This window comes from Diabrotica virgifera, chromosome 5 (assembly GCF_917563875.1).
Source record: "Diabrotica virgifera virgifera chromosome 5, PGI_DIABVI_V3a".
Taxonomy (NCBI): Eukaryota; Metazoa; Arthropoda; class Insecta; order Coleoptera; family Chrysomelidae; genus Diabrotica; species Diabrotica virgifera.
The window spans coordinates 197905156-197919066 of NC_065447.1; the positions used below are offsets into that span (position 1 = coordinate 197905156).

The 13911-nt window shown below is 30.6% G+C and overlaps 1 protein-coding gene across 3 annotated transcripts in view; it reads left to right on the forward strand.

The window, feature by feature from the left end:
• LOC114324799 (galectin-8-like) overlaps positions 1-13911 on the forward strand; it is a 228002-nt gene that overhangs the window by 39580 nt on the left and 174511 nt on the right. Inside the window, exon 1 of one of the 3 annotated variants that reach the window (XM_028272661.2) lies at positions 1721-1860. The exons of the other annotated variants lie outside the window; for them this stretch is intronic. Within the exon in view, the coding sequence (XP_028128462.1) occupies positions 1786-1860 (75 nt within the window). The 5' untranslated portion in view covers positions 1721-1785. Of the gene's footprint in view, positions 1-1720; positions 1861-13911 lie in introns of those variants that run through there. 3 annotated transcript variants of the gene reach the window in all.

The following is a 13911-nucleotide window of genomic DNA, read 5'->3' on the forward strand; positions in this document are numbered from 1 at the left end:
CAATAAGTTTGAAGTTTTTTCGGTGTGGGTGGGTGCAGTTTGCCATTAAGCTTGACCCCCCCAATTTGAACGCGATTTCCTGGTAAACGGTTTGAGCAACAAAATTCGGAATAGAGTAACTAATTAGCACATAAACAGCACTAAATTTTTCATCAAAAAAATTAAGAAATTTGAGCTTTTTTCGGTGTGAGTGGGTGCAGCTTGCCTATAAGCTGGACCCCCCACTTTGAACGCGATTTCCTGGTCAACGGTTTGAGCAACAACATTCGGAATAGAGCAACTAATTAGCACATACATAGCACTAAATTTATCACCAAAAAAAATCAACAAATTTGAGCTTTTTCGTTGTGGGTGGGTGCAGCTTGCCATTAACCTGCACCCCCCCACTTTCAACGCGATTTCCTGGTAAACGGTTTGAGCAACAAAATTCGGAATAGAGCAACTACTTAGCACATAAATAGCACTAAATTTATCACCAAAAAAATCAAGAAGTTTGAGCTTTTTTCGGTGTGGGTGGGTGCAGCTTTCCATTAACCTGCACCCCCCCCACTTTCAACGCGATTTCCTGGTAAACGGTTTGAGCAACAAATTTCGTAATAGAGCAACTAATTAGCACATAAATAGCACTAAATTTATCACCAAAAAAAATCAAGAAGTTTGAGCTTTTTTCGGTGTGGGTGGGTGCAGCTTTACATTAACCTGCACCCCCCCACTTTCAACGCGATTTCCTGGTAAACGGTTTGAGCAACAAAATTCGGAATAGAGCAACTAATTAGCACATAAATAGCACTAAATGTTTTGCCTATTCCGATCTTTATTCGCCATGGTGGGGGTTGCAGCTTAATATGGGTCTGAAATTAGTGTATCCACCACCACAGAAAGAACCAAGTACCTTCTGCTCTCTCACATATACTGGCAAGATAACAACAAAAATAGCCAGATACATAAAAAAGAAAGGAATAATACCAGCTTTCAGAACTAACAACAACTTAAGCAAATATATTAAGAATAAAAGCCGAAAGAAAAAGCAACTACAGAGTGGTGTGTACAAACTAACTTGTGGTGACTGTCCGAAAACGTACATCGGCCAAACTGGCAGAACTTTTGACAAACGGATAGCAGAACACAAAAGGGCTTTCAACAATAGAAAAACAGACACTTCTACATACGCACTTCACCTTCTAGATCATAATCATTCTTTCAATGAAGAGTTTTAAATTCTGCATATCGAAAATAAAAGCCTTAAGCTATCTTTTTTAGAATCTATGGAAATTAATAAACTGAAAAATACAGATATAATTCTGAATGACCAACTCGAGACAAACAGCTCCCCACTCCTCAACCTCATCAGTTAGAGACTTAAAAAGGCAAACACATTGTAAATTATATCACTTGAGAAAGACACTCTGCCGAAACAGCTGTAGTCACATAGTTGTAAATAATAAATTTTGTGGAAGTATAGAAAACAAAAGTTTTCAGTGTTTTATTGTGAGATTATCTATTACTGTTAATTTCGTCATAAAATGTTTTGAGGCTTGTTATTTTCTGGACCTAGTTAACAAAACATTTATTTAATATCAAATCATAAAAATTATATGTGTTTAATATAATTAAACACAACATTTTTGACAATATAAATCTGATATCGATACCATTTAATCAATCTTAGATAATGATTTCCGCATGGAAAAGTAGTACCAGTTGGATGGCAGTTGTTCAAAATCAGTTAATATTTTCGTACTCTTAAACTGTGTTAGTTACACTTACACCATTCAGCGCTTAAAAATGTTACACGCTTATGCCTCAAGAATTCATTCATTTACTTCATTGGTGAAATTAAAACATGTAAAAGAAAAGCAGGTACGTGAAGTCTAAGAAATCTTAGCAAAATTACACAAAGATTCATTTAGTTTATAACGGTAGTTGCTTCTGCTAGTAATTTTAAAATTATTATTTCGTGATAAGTTCCCCTCTTATTGGAGATTGGAAATCATTCTGGCAATCATAATTTTGCTCACAATTCAATTCATTGAGCATGACAATCCCTAGTGATTACAGCTGACGCCATGGCGTTCAAAATCCTATTTTTGGATGAGTGGATTACTCCTCTATCCTCTATGTCATTTATAACTTGCTGTGTCTTTGCTGATGTGACTCTTTTCCATTTCTTCCTGTCCTTGTAATGCAGTTCCAGCCTTTAACATTAATTACTCTTATGTCTTCTTTTACATCATCCAACCATCTTCTTCTAGGTTTTCTTCTACACAATGGTGTCCAGTTAGTTATCCTTCTCAATACATCTAAGTGTGGGCGTCTCTGTATATGTCCTATCCATTCTAAGCGAAGAGATTTTATGTATCTGATTATATTTTCTTCCTTTAATTCTTCTTCAATTTCGGCATTTGTTTCATTCTTATTTCTCCCTATCTTGTTAGTCTGGCCCAGTATCGTTTGGCCCTTATTTCTGTTGTTTGATCATTGTTGCCTGAAATCCAGGTTCCTAGGTATTTGTATTTATCAATACTTTCTATTGGTACATTTTCAAACGTACAAACGTATGTTTGTTTGGATATTTTTGTTTTTTAGTTACTATCGTGTATTTGGTCTTTTTTATATTCATTTTTAGTCCATATTTTTCACAGAAACTGTTTGTTTTGTTTAGTAGGAATTGGAGCTGTTAAGCAGGGCTTGCCATAATCACGGTGTCATCTGCATCTTTTATGTTGTTAATTTATTAATCAATCTGAGATAATAGTTTCCGCGTGGAAAAGTAATACCAGTTGGATGGCAGTTGTTCAAAATCAGTTAATATTTTCGTACTCTTAAACTGTGTTAGTTACACTTACACAATTCAGCGCTTAAAAATGTTACACGCTTATGCCTCAAGAATTCATTCATTCACTTCATTGGTGTAATTAAGCAGGGCTTGCCACAATCACGGTGTCATCTGCATCTTTTATGTTGTTAATAGATCTTCCGTTAATTATTATTCCTCCACTTTGACATAGTAATGCTTCTTTAAAAATGGCTTCACTACATATATTAAGTAGTAATGGAGACATAATACATCCCTGCCTAACTTCTCTCCTGTTTTCAATTTCTGGACTGGGTTCGTTATCTATTACAATTTGTGCTCCTTGATTCTGGTAAAGGTTGGTTATTATTGGTAAGTCCCTTTTGTCTATGCTATTGAATTTAGAATTTGAATTAATTTTTCATGCCTTACTTTGTCAAATTCTTTTTCAAAATCAACGTAACCAATTTCTACAAATCCGAACAAAATAACTAATTTATTAAATACAAGTTAGTAACTCTTATCAACAAATTGACTTTTTTAAGGAATGTTTTCAGGTTATAATAATATATACATCGGTTACCAGCCAGATTCGGAGCTTCTTTACGTATTCATGCTTTTTTATTACCTCTTCGACTGTATATGTTGTTTCTTATTCTATCGGTATTGTCAAGAATTTGTCTTTATAGGGTATAGTGAATGATAATTCACTAAATTCCTTATTTATAAACGATAAAGGATAATAATTTTTTAATAAAACAGATGTTAACAATTGTTTTTCTTCTAAGAATGAATTTTCGTTAGAACAAGTAATTTTGGCTCTATCATATAAGGATTTAATGATTCTCTTTTTAACGTTGATGTTGTAATTTGATTTATAATTGAGATATCTGTTGGTATGTGTTGGTTTTCTATACACTTGAGTCTCATATCCAGTATCCTTTTTTGAGACTAAAACATCGAGGAAAGGTAGGTTGTTATTATATTCCTCTAAATTTCATGGTTAATGTGCTTGTTTTGTGACATAGCAGAAACATACTGTTCCTGCTGTACTTTGATTCAAATTTTGATCTTTTTTAGAAAAACTTTTTATTAAAATTATATACCATCTACAAAGATTTTTACTTCTCAAGTAATTAATAACACAATTTCCAACAAAATAGTATACTCTGGACTAATTAGCAAAATTCATGGAAAAGTTATTTACCAGCAATTTTATTACTGGAATCGAATTATAAGATCCTATATATTAATAATATAGGTATGCAAAGTCCGCAGATCGTGTGCTACTTTTTTTTATAAACAAAATGGCGCCGACAAATCGTATTTTTTTCAATTATTGCTCTATAACTCCAAAGATTTTAACTTTACAGCAAAAACACTCAAATAAAAATTCACCGCAATTAAATTCTGCATAGAGATATGTTTTTCCCGGTTTGCTCAGACGAAAATTTTCCTCGGAAAAGGCGGGTTTTCCCAACAAAATCTTTAATTTTCAAATAAAGTTTTAGGTAAGTAATTATTAATCAATAATTAAATAACTTAGTGACATCAAAGCTTTCTTGATATAGATTGTAATTCCAGAAGCCGGTGAAAATTAAACGAATATTTTAGCAACAATTCAATTGTTAATTAACAATTTACGATCGCAATAATAACCAAAATAATCATGATACATTGATCAAACTTATAAAAATTATAAAGATGAGATGCTTATTTAATATTTTATCGACAAAATATAATAAATTTAATTAATTATTTTTTAAATTTTGAAAAAAAAATAGTTATAATACGCTGGTCTAATTAGTAAAGTACAAAGAAAGGTTATTTACCAGCAATTTTATTGCTGGAATCGAATATTATGATCCTTTAATAACATAGGTATGCAAAGTCCGCAGATAGTGTGCTACTTTTTTTATTAACAAAATGGCGCCCCCAAATCGTGTTTTTTTCAATTATTGGTCTATAACTCCGAAGATTTTAACTTTACACCAAAAACACTCAAATAAAAATTCGCCCCAATTTAATTCTACATAGAGGCATGTCTTTCCCGATTTGCTCCGACGAAAATTTTCCTCGGAAAATGCGGGTTTTCCCAACAAAATCTCTAATTTTCAAATAAATTTTTTGGGCAAGTAATTATTTATCAATAATTAAATAACTTGGTGAAATAAAAGCTTTCTTGGTATAGATTATAACTGCAGAAGCCGGTGAAAATTAAACGAATATTTTAGCAACAATTCAATTGTTAATTAACAATTTACAGTCGCAATAACAACCAAAATAATCATGAGACATTGATTAAACTTAGAAAGATTATAAAGATGTGATGCCTATTTAATATTTTGTCGACAAAATACAAATTTTTCATTTTTTTGCATAATCTTTAAATGTTAAAAAAAATAGTTATAAACAAATTAACATTTCTCAGAAATTGTTTATTATATTATAATTTAAATAAATACTTAAAATGCGTATTTCAAAGGTCTTAAAAATGAAAGCTTTAAAATTTTTTTCCAACCATTTGCAAAAAAGTTATGATACAGCAAAGTAAACATACCATGATTCCGTTGTTTATAATTTGTTTTAATTGTTTCAAAGCTTAAAAGTGAGTCTATGGTACAAACTAATTACTCTCAAAAAATATCAAATATTAGTTCAATGGTTATAATATAATCAAAGATTAAAAATGTTTTTTTTTTGTAATTTTTAGCGCGAAAGTAGGCTTGATACAGAGCCGGAGATAAAATGTTCACTCGAAGCGACTGACACGATTTAAACTCGCGCGAGTTGTGTATGTGGACGGGTAGCTACGGTACTGTAGTGGTCTACTTTCGCGCGTGTAAATTACAAAAAAAAATATATTTATAATCTTTAATTAAAATATAACCATTAAACTAATAATCAATATTTTTTGTAAGTAATCAGCTTGTACTTTAAACCCACTTTTACGCTTTAAAAGAATTAAAAAAAATTATAAACAACGTAGTAATCGTATGTTTATTTTGTTGTTTCATAACTTTTTTGCAAATGGCTGCAAAAAAGTTCTAAAGCATTCATTTTAAAGATCTTTAAAATACGCATTTTACCTATTTTTTTAAATTAGAATATAATAAAAACTTTCTGAGAAACGTTAATTTGTTTATAACTATTTTTTTAAACATTTAAAGATTATTCAAAAAAATTAAAAATTAATATTTTGTCGACAAAATATTAAATAGGCATCTCATTTTTATAAGATTTCAAAGTTTGATCAGTGTATTTTAATTATTTTGGTTATTATTGCGACCGTAAATTATTAATTAACAATTGAATTGTTGCTAAAATATTCGTTTAATTTTCACCGGTTTCTGAAACTATAATCTAAACCAAGAAAGCTTTTATGTCACCGAGCTATTTAATTATTAACAGATAATTACTTATCTAAAACTTTATTTGAAATTTAATGATTTTGTTGGGAAAACCCGCATTTTCCGAGGAAAATTTTCGCCGGAGCAGATCGGGAAAAACATGTCTTTATGCAGAATTTAATTTCGGTGAATTTTTATTTGGGTGTTTTTGGTGTAAATTTAAAATCTTTGGAGTTATAGAGCAAAAATAAAAAAAAAACACGATTTTCGGGCGCCATCTTGTTTATAAAAAAAGTAGCACACTATCTGCGGACTTTGCATACCTATATTATTAATATATATAATCATAAGCTTCGATTCCAGCAATAAAATTGCTGGTAAATAACTTTTCCCAAAAATGGCCTATTCTCCGATAATCAGCCCAGACTAAGTAATGCATAGATAGCGGTCGCTACTTTAGGAAACATTTAAACAGTGCAAATTATTCTTAATTCATAAACAAACACAAACACGATAAAAGAATATAACTCAGCACAAAAGCTGCTTGGAATGGAACTGATGCAATTTATTGCGAACCGGTACAGTGCGAAAACAAATTAATTCTTCCGGAAAACTCGATTTAACTTTCAAATTTGATTGTGCAGTTTTAACTGTGACTTGTTTATGTAATTTCATTGTTAATTATAACATAACAAGTAATTAACCATATCTATAAACTGATATATTCGTCTAGTCTAGGTTGCGTTAAAATAAATTGTATTTAAAAACACGATTTTATCGTACAGGATGCCAGGTTCTTGTCACAAATGTGAATAGATTAAAATGTTTGAAAGTTTTGAAAATTTGACGCTATTTGAAACAATTTTTTATTAGACATTTCATTTCCATTATACAGGATTTCCAAGAATAGCTAAAAGTATAAAATAACCTTTTTAAATAAAAAATTCTTAGGCTTGGATTAACGTCCAATCGATTTGTTACCTTTTCATTAAACTCTCATGCCAAAATCGGACTGCTATTTACAACAAAACAAAATTCCTGTCATTTGACATATTCTACGAGTCGGACTTATTAAAATGACACCTTTTCGGACGGTTTTTTTGTGAATACCTTGAAAACTATGCATCTAATTAGAAAAACTATTTTTGTAGCTTATAAAATAAAAGAGATTCGTTCCTTCATAAATCTTCTAGTTATAATACAAAAAGAGATATGGTAGGTGAAAATACACACACCGGCAAAATTAAAGGATACCTTAAAAATAAGACATGTTTGATGTCTCGAATATTCTAAACCAGTTGTCCGATTTGAGTGATTTTTTTGGTATGTTGTAGCCTGATTATTTAAGAAGAACAGTGTAATAATATTGTTGCTAGATAGGTAGATATCATTTTATACCGGGTGTAAAAATCATACTGTGTTTTTTCGTTAAAGTTCGGAACACTCTGTGGAATATTCTAGCCTATTATAAAATATTGAAATTAAAAGTGCGTTGTAGCCTTAATTTTTCTTAACATTTTATTTTTTAATTCATTTGCTTATGTTGGATAATAAAAAAGTTAGGTGCTTTAACAATTAGCCACGTTCTTCATCAACATAGGGTGATTCTAAATAAGTGCAACAAACTTTAAGGGATAATTCTGCATGATAAAATAATGACAGTTTACTTTATAAACCTATGTCCGCAAATGCTTCGTTTCCGAGATATGGGACGTTGAATTTTTTCTTGCAAACTGACGATTTATTTATTGCTCTAAAACCAGTTGAGACCTGCAAATGAAATTTGGTAGATTTTAAGAGATAGTTATTGCGCTTTCTTGACATACAATTAAGAATTTTATATTTACCATTGGCGTGCATACGAGATATATCTAAAATGTTTATACCCATATGCACGCCAATGGTAAATATAAAATTCTTAATTGTATGCCAAAAAATGCGCAATATGCCTCTTAAATCCTACCAAATTACATTTGCATATCTCAACCGGTTTTAGAGCAAGAAATAAATCGTCAGTTTGCGAGAAAAAATTCCACATCCCGTATCTTGGAAACGAAGCATTTGTGGACATATGTGTGAAAAGTAAACTGACATTATTAGTTCATGCAGAATTACCCCTTAAACTTCGTCGCATTTATTTAGACACACCCTGTATTGATGAAAAACATGGCTAGTTGTTAAAGCACCCAACTTTTTTATTATCCAACATAAGCAAATGAATCAAAAAAGAAAATGTTAAGAAAGCTTAAGGCTAAAATAAAGTTTTAATTTCAATATTTTATATAGGCTAGAATATTCCACAGGGTGTTCCGAACTTTAGGAAAAAACACAGTATGATTGTAAATCCCGGTATAAAACGACATTTACTTGTCTAGCAACAATATTATTACACCGATATTTTTAAATCATAAGGCTACAACATACTAAAAAAATCACTCAAATCGGCCAACTAGTTTAGGAGATTCGAGACATCAAACATGTTTAAGCTGTTCCATTAATTTTGCCGGTGTGTTTAATTTGTTTTTTTGCCGCATGCCCAAATCGGTGTATTTAACTTGAAATAACAGAGAAACGGTCGATTTTAAGTGTATAATGCTACCAATATCTTTTATAGCGCTTGAAAAGACCTTTAAAATGAGCATTATTAAATGTCGATTACATTCAAACTATGCGAGATATGCTGCAAAAAAAATTGATGACTAATGTATTTTAAGAAAAAATGAGAAGTGTATTTAACCCCTCATCCGCCAGAATTTAAATGCATCGTTTTCCTTCTACAATAGCTTTTATTAAAGTGTTATTTCTATGTTCAAAAAGTTGGACGGTTTTAAAATAAATGGTTATTGAAAAAAATAAGATCAAATTATAGTGAGCTCCTTTAAATTTTCTTAAAAATGTTCTTCTTCTCAGTGACGGTTTAAGGTATCATGGGGCCCTAGGCGGTCATAAGAAGTAGGCCCCTTTAAAGCGACCATTTACTTAACACAGATATTTATGTTGTTTTGGAAAGTAGTTACTACAAAAATAAATTCCGACAATGTAAAAAAGATCATTTTTCTTTTTTACTTCTGTAACTTTGTTAAATATTTAAGTAAAATAACTGCATCTGATAAATTTATAGTTAGAATTTTCAATGTTTACTAGCAGCACTAAAACGTTCTAAAATTTTGGATCACATAATGGTTAATAGAGCTATATGATACTTATTCATTTTCCTATATGACATTTGTACCGCTATAAAATTTGTACCGCTAATCAAATCTAGCTGACCATCTAGTATACGTCTATTTTATATACCATCTATGGTATACCATCTACTATACCATCTAGTATTCTTCTAAGCGACATTTCGCAACAACTTATTATTAACAGTCCATTTACTCACGGTTTTGCTCCGAATAGAAGAACCACTTGGCTTGACATTAAATTTGGCACACATAACTAACATGCCAAAGGAAAAAAGTGATATTGTGCTGATGTGTGATTTTGCCCTAAGGATGACTACCACCCCTTCAGGGATGAACCCCTTCAGGTCTGTAACAAACAGACAAGGTGAAGTATAATAAATATACAATAAAATGTTTTAATAATAATCATCTTACTCCTGAGGAAGACAAATCCAAAGACACAAAAATTATAATAAATATATTTACTAAAAACACTAATTAGTCGAGGCATTGAAGCACAAAAAAAGGCCTTACTGTCGATTTTTGGCGCAGTAAGACGGATTTTAATGCAGTTTGGTGCGTTGGATTCGTGAGAATGCCAGAAAATTTTGTGAACTAATGTAATGAATAAGAAATCTGAAATTGCATTTGTGCATAAGAAAAATGCATTTCAAAAGTGCATTTTGAAATAGGCAATTATTATAAATTTGCAACTCGCTAAATAGTTGGGCAACATCCCGATTAATTATTTTAATTATTTTTAATCATTTTTTAAGTCCATATAATAGTCTAAGATGTCAATAACCATTAATAATAAACAAAAAATTTTTCCTTATGGGGAATCGAACCAAGTACTAACACGTCCGTAACTAGATACACATACCGCTAGCCTACGCAGACACTTGCTAGACACGGGCGAGTATAAAAAAACAAATAGGTAAGTAAAAATTGTAAAGAAAATTACTACATACTTAAATGTATTATAAAATTTATATATTCCTAAATTTTAGAAGAAACCTTCGTAAATAGGTACATTTATACAAAACATTCGTAAACACAAAAGCATGTAGGTACCTGCACATAATAATTACCTATTTCAAAATGCACTTTTGAAATGCATTTTTCTTATGCACAAATGCAATTTGAGATTTCTTATTCATTATATTAGTTCACAAAATTTCCTGACATTCTCACGAATCCAACGCTCCAATCCGCATTAAAATCCGTCTTACTGCAAAAAAATCGACACTTCAATCCTTCAATGCCTCGACTAAATATAATCTATTCACACCTTTTCTTGCACTGATATATTTATACATGACTTGAAAGATTTATCAACTAAACGCCATACTGTCTGTGTGCGCATGCGCGCAGTATTATGAAATTTTACTCTCAATCGCTCCTAAAGAAGTATAACTTCAAAAAGAGGGTATGTATGCAGTATGTAGATCCAGTATTAGCAGAGCTGGAGCTAATGAAAAGTAGATTCTTATTCGACACATTTCAAATCGAATATTTAAACGTAAATAACCAAAAAATGAGTCACTTCTCGGTGAAAACTCATCACAACTTTTTTAAAGTGTCAAAAAATCTTAGATTTTGTGTTGTATTTTAAAAGTCTAGTATTAAAATAAAGCAAGTTATGCTCAACATAATGTTGGTCCCTTTTTTTCTCAAAAAAATCTTGAAAATCACCCCCCAGTTTGTACTTATGTATTATTTATATGATCTGTAAGTTTCACTGGTTCACAGTGCTTATATTTCAAAACATGGGGATTTAAAATAAAACAATTTTTTAAATTTAGAATTTCTTTTTTCAAAATAACTTATTAGTGATACCAAAAATACTCAAAAATCAAGCGTAAAAAATATAGGTTTTGCTATTCTAAATATGTTCTAAATAGGATTTTTTCGTTTTACTGTAAGACAAAAATTGGTTAAGATATGACTGTTCAAAATTTGCATACACTTGTGATTAATGACTTGTTCAAGCCCTTTCTACTACAGCCATTTAGTAAAGTAAAGTATAATGTCTAGCTAGATGGGCGCAGTTCTTAAAGGCCATAAAAGAAGAAGAAAAAAGTAGCATGTGAAGCGGTAACGATTAATTCCATTTAAGATGCTAATTACGAGGTGACTTTCACCAGTTTTTTTACCCAAAAAAAGGGATCAACTTTATTTGAGCGCATCTTGCTTACTCTTAATGCTAGAAACTTTTTAAAATACAAAAATAAAGCTTTTTGAAGTTATACTTCTTTACCGGCGATAGAGGGTGATTTTTTTATATGTTAAAACCTATCAGCCCGGCGCATGCGCATTATAACTTTGTTCTGATTGGATGTTCAAATAACATGTCAAAAATTATCCGATATGGTAGCTGTGGTTTGGAGGTAAAGGTAAAGGGAAACAAATGTATAATATATTAGTTTTATTGTTGTGAGGACAGAAACAAAAAGGTTTATAATATTGTAGTGACTTTTAAATAGTTTTTAAAAGCAACAGGTACGTAATAATTGTTAATGTATCATGGGTATAAACCTACCTATTTGATCTGCCAAAATACATAGTATGTAATACTTTTATTTATATAATTTGATTACCATCAAAATTTCTATCAATATTCACCTAATATATTGTTTTTTTACTCTATGTTTTGTTGTATTTTTTCAATTCTAAATCATTTCAATTCAAAATTAAAATAATTTGATCAATTTTCAAAATATCAAAATATCACAAGTTTAATCCGTTTAGTTAGTCGATCTTCGTAAATAATGACACATAGTGTCCGTGGCTAAGCGGAGAAGGCGAATATATTCCAATACCAACCGCTCTTATCAGCGCTGGTTCGAGTCCCAATAGAAACTTTCTTTTTTGTTTTTTTTAATACATTTTATGATTGTAAGTATATTTATTATATAATTGTATTTTCAGAAAATACGTATTTAGTTAAAAAAATTTTCGACAATTAATGTTCAGACATCATTTGCGGCTTGTTTAATGTTATTCTGTTATTATTTTAATTTTTGGCACTGTTCTAATAAAAACGTTTGAGAAGTAGTAAGTATAAATTAGTTTAATATTTAAACAAAATATAAATAAAAAGTATATTAATTTCGTTTAAATCATATAATAGAAGTATAACTTCTTACGTGCGTACAAAGTACACACACACATTCTTTTTTAAACACTTCAAAAGTGCTTAATTTTTTGATTATTTCACGTTTAAATATTCGATTTGTCAATTAACGAATAAAAACCTACTTTCCATTAGCTACAACCCTGGTTTTACTGGGTCTACAGACTTCACACATACATCATTTTTTTCACTTTTTTTTAAGCTATATTTTTACTAAGAATATTTTTTTCGATAAAATACTTATTTTGAGTTATTTGCGTAAAACCATCAATCATGTTTTTTTTGTTCAAAAATTAACATATTCACTCGCAAATAACTCGAAAAGTATTGACTTCGTGAAAAAACTTTATTGGACAAAAGTTGCTTAGAATTAGTCAGTTTATCCACTTCCGGGCGTATTTTGACCGTATATTATTTCATCCCCGATGGGATTATTGCCCTGAACTTTTAACCTCAGAGCAAAAGCACACATCGGCACAATATCACTTTATTTCTTTGACATGTTAGCTAGGTGTATGCCAAATTTAATGTCAATACAAGCTCTTCTTTTAAATTCCAATGGTTCTTTAAAATCCGGAGGTTTTGCAATATTTTACCGTGAGTGAATAGACTATAAGACCCATCGGTGGGTAGAAATTGAAAAAAAAAAAAACGAATAGTTCTTGAACCATACCAAAATAATTCACAGATTCTAAGCAAATTTGCTTGCAAAATTTATTACCGAATTGAGGGAATTATTAGAACATGGAATATAAAATTCCGTTGAAGATAACTGTTTAATTTTGGTTTGAAGTCGGTTTTGTTTTCCTGACATATTTGAAAGAAGTCAAAACAAAAAACTGAATTTGATTGGAAATCATAAATTAACCATTCTCTTTTTTCTTTGTCTCCGTTAGCTCTATTTGATTTATTTTACATTTTTTTAAATTACTGCTTAAATAATTCAATATTAATTAATGCATTTTGTGAAACGCGTGCCCCATCAAGTGCGCGGGCCCTTAGCGGCCGCCTAGTCCGCCTAATGGTTAATCCGGCACTGCTTCTTCTCCATGTAACTTGAAAATGATAAGAGATACAGTAATGGAAAATAAAAACAAAATTTTTACCTAAAAAACCCTACATTTTTGTACGACATCTTTTTTTGTAACTCTTAATCATTTTCGAGTTACCTACGTGGAGAAAAACGAAGATTTTTAAGAAAAAATAAAAATGCGCTTTATAACTTGATGTTATTTTTTTCAAAAGCTATTTATTTCAAACCCGTCCAACTTTTTGAACATAGAAATAACACTATAATAAAAGGTAGTGTATAAGGAAAACGATGTAGGTATTTAAATTCTGGTGGATGATAATTAAATTTAGAAAGTAGCGCAAAGTATTTGAAGAACTTCATTATCAGAAACAGTGGCGTAGCTAGCCCCACAGGGGCCCCATATCAAAGTTTGTCGCGGGGCCCTCTTCCAC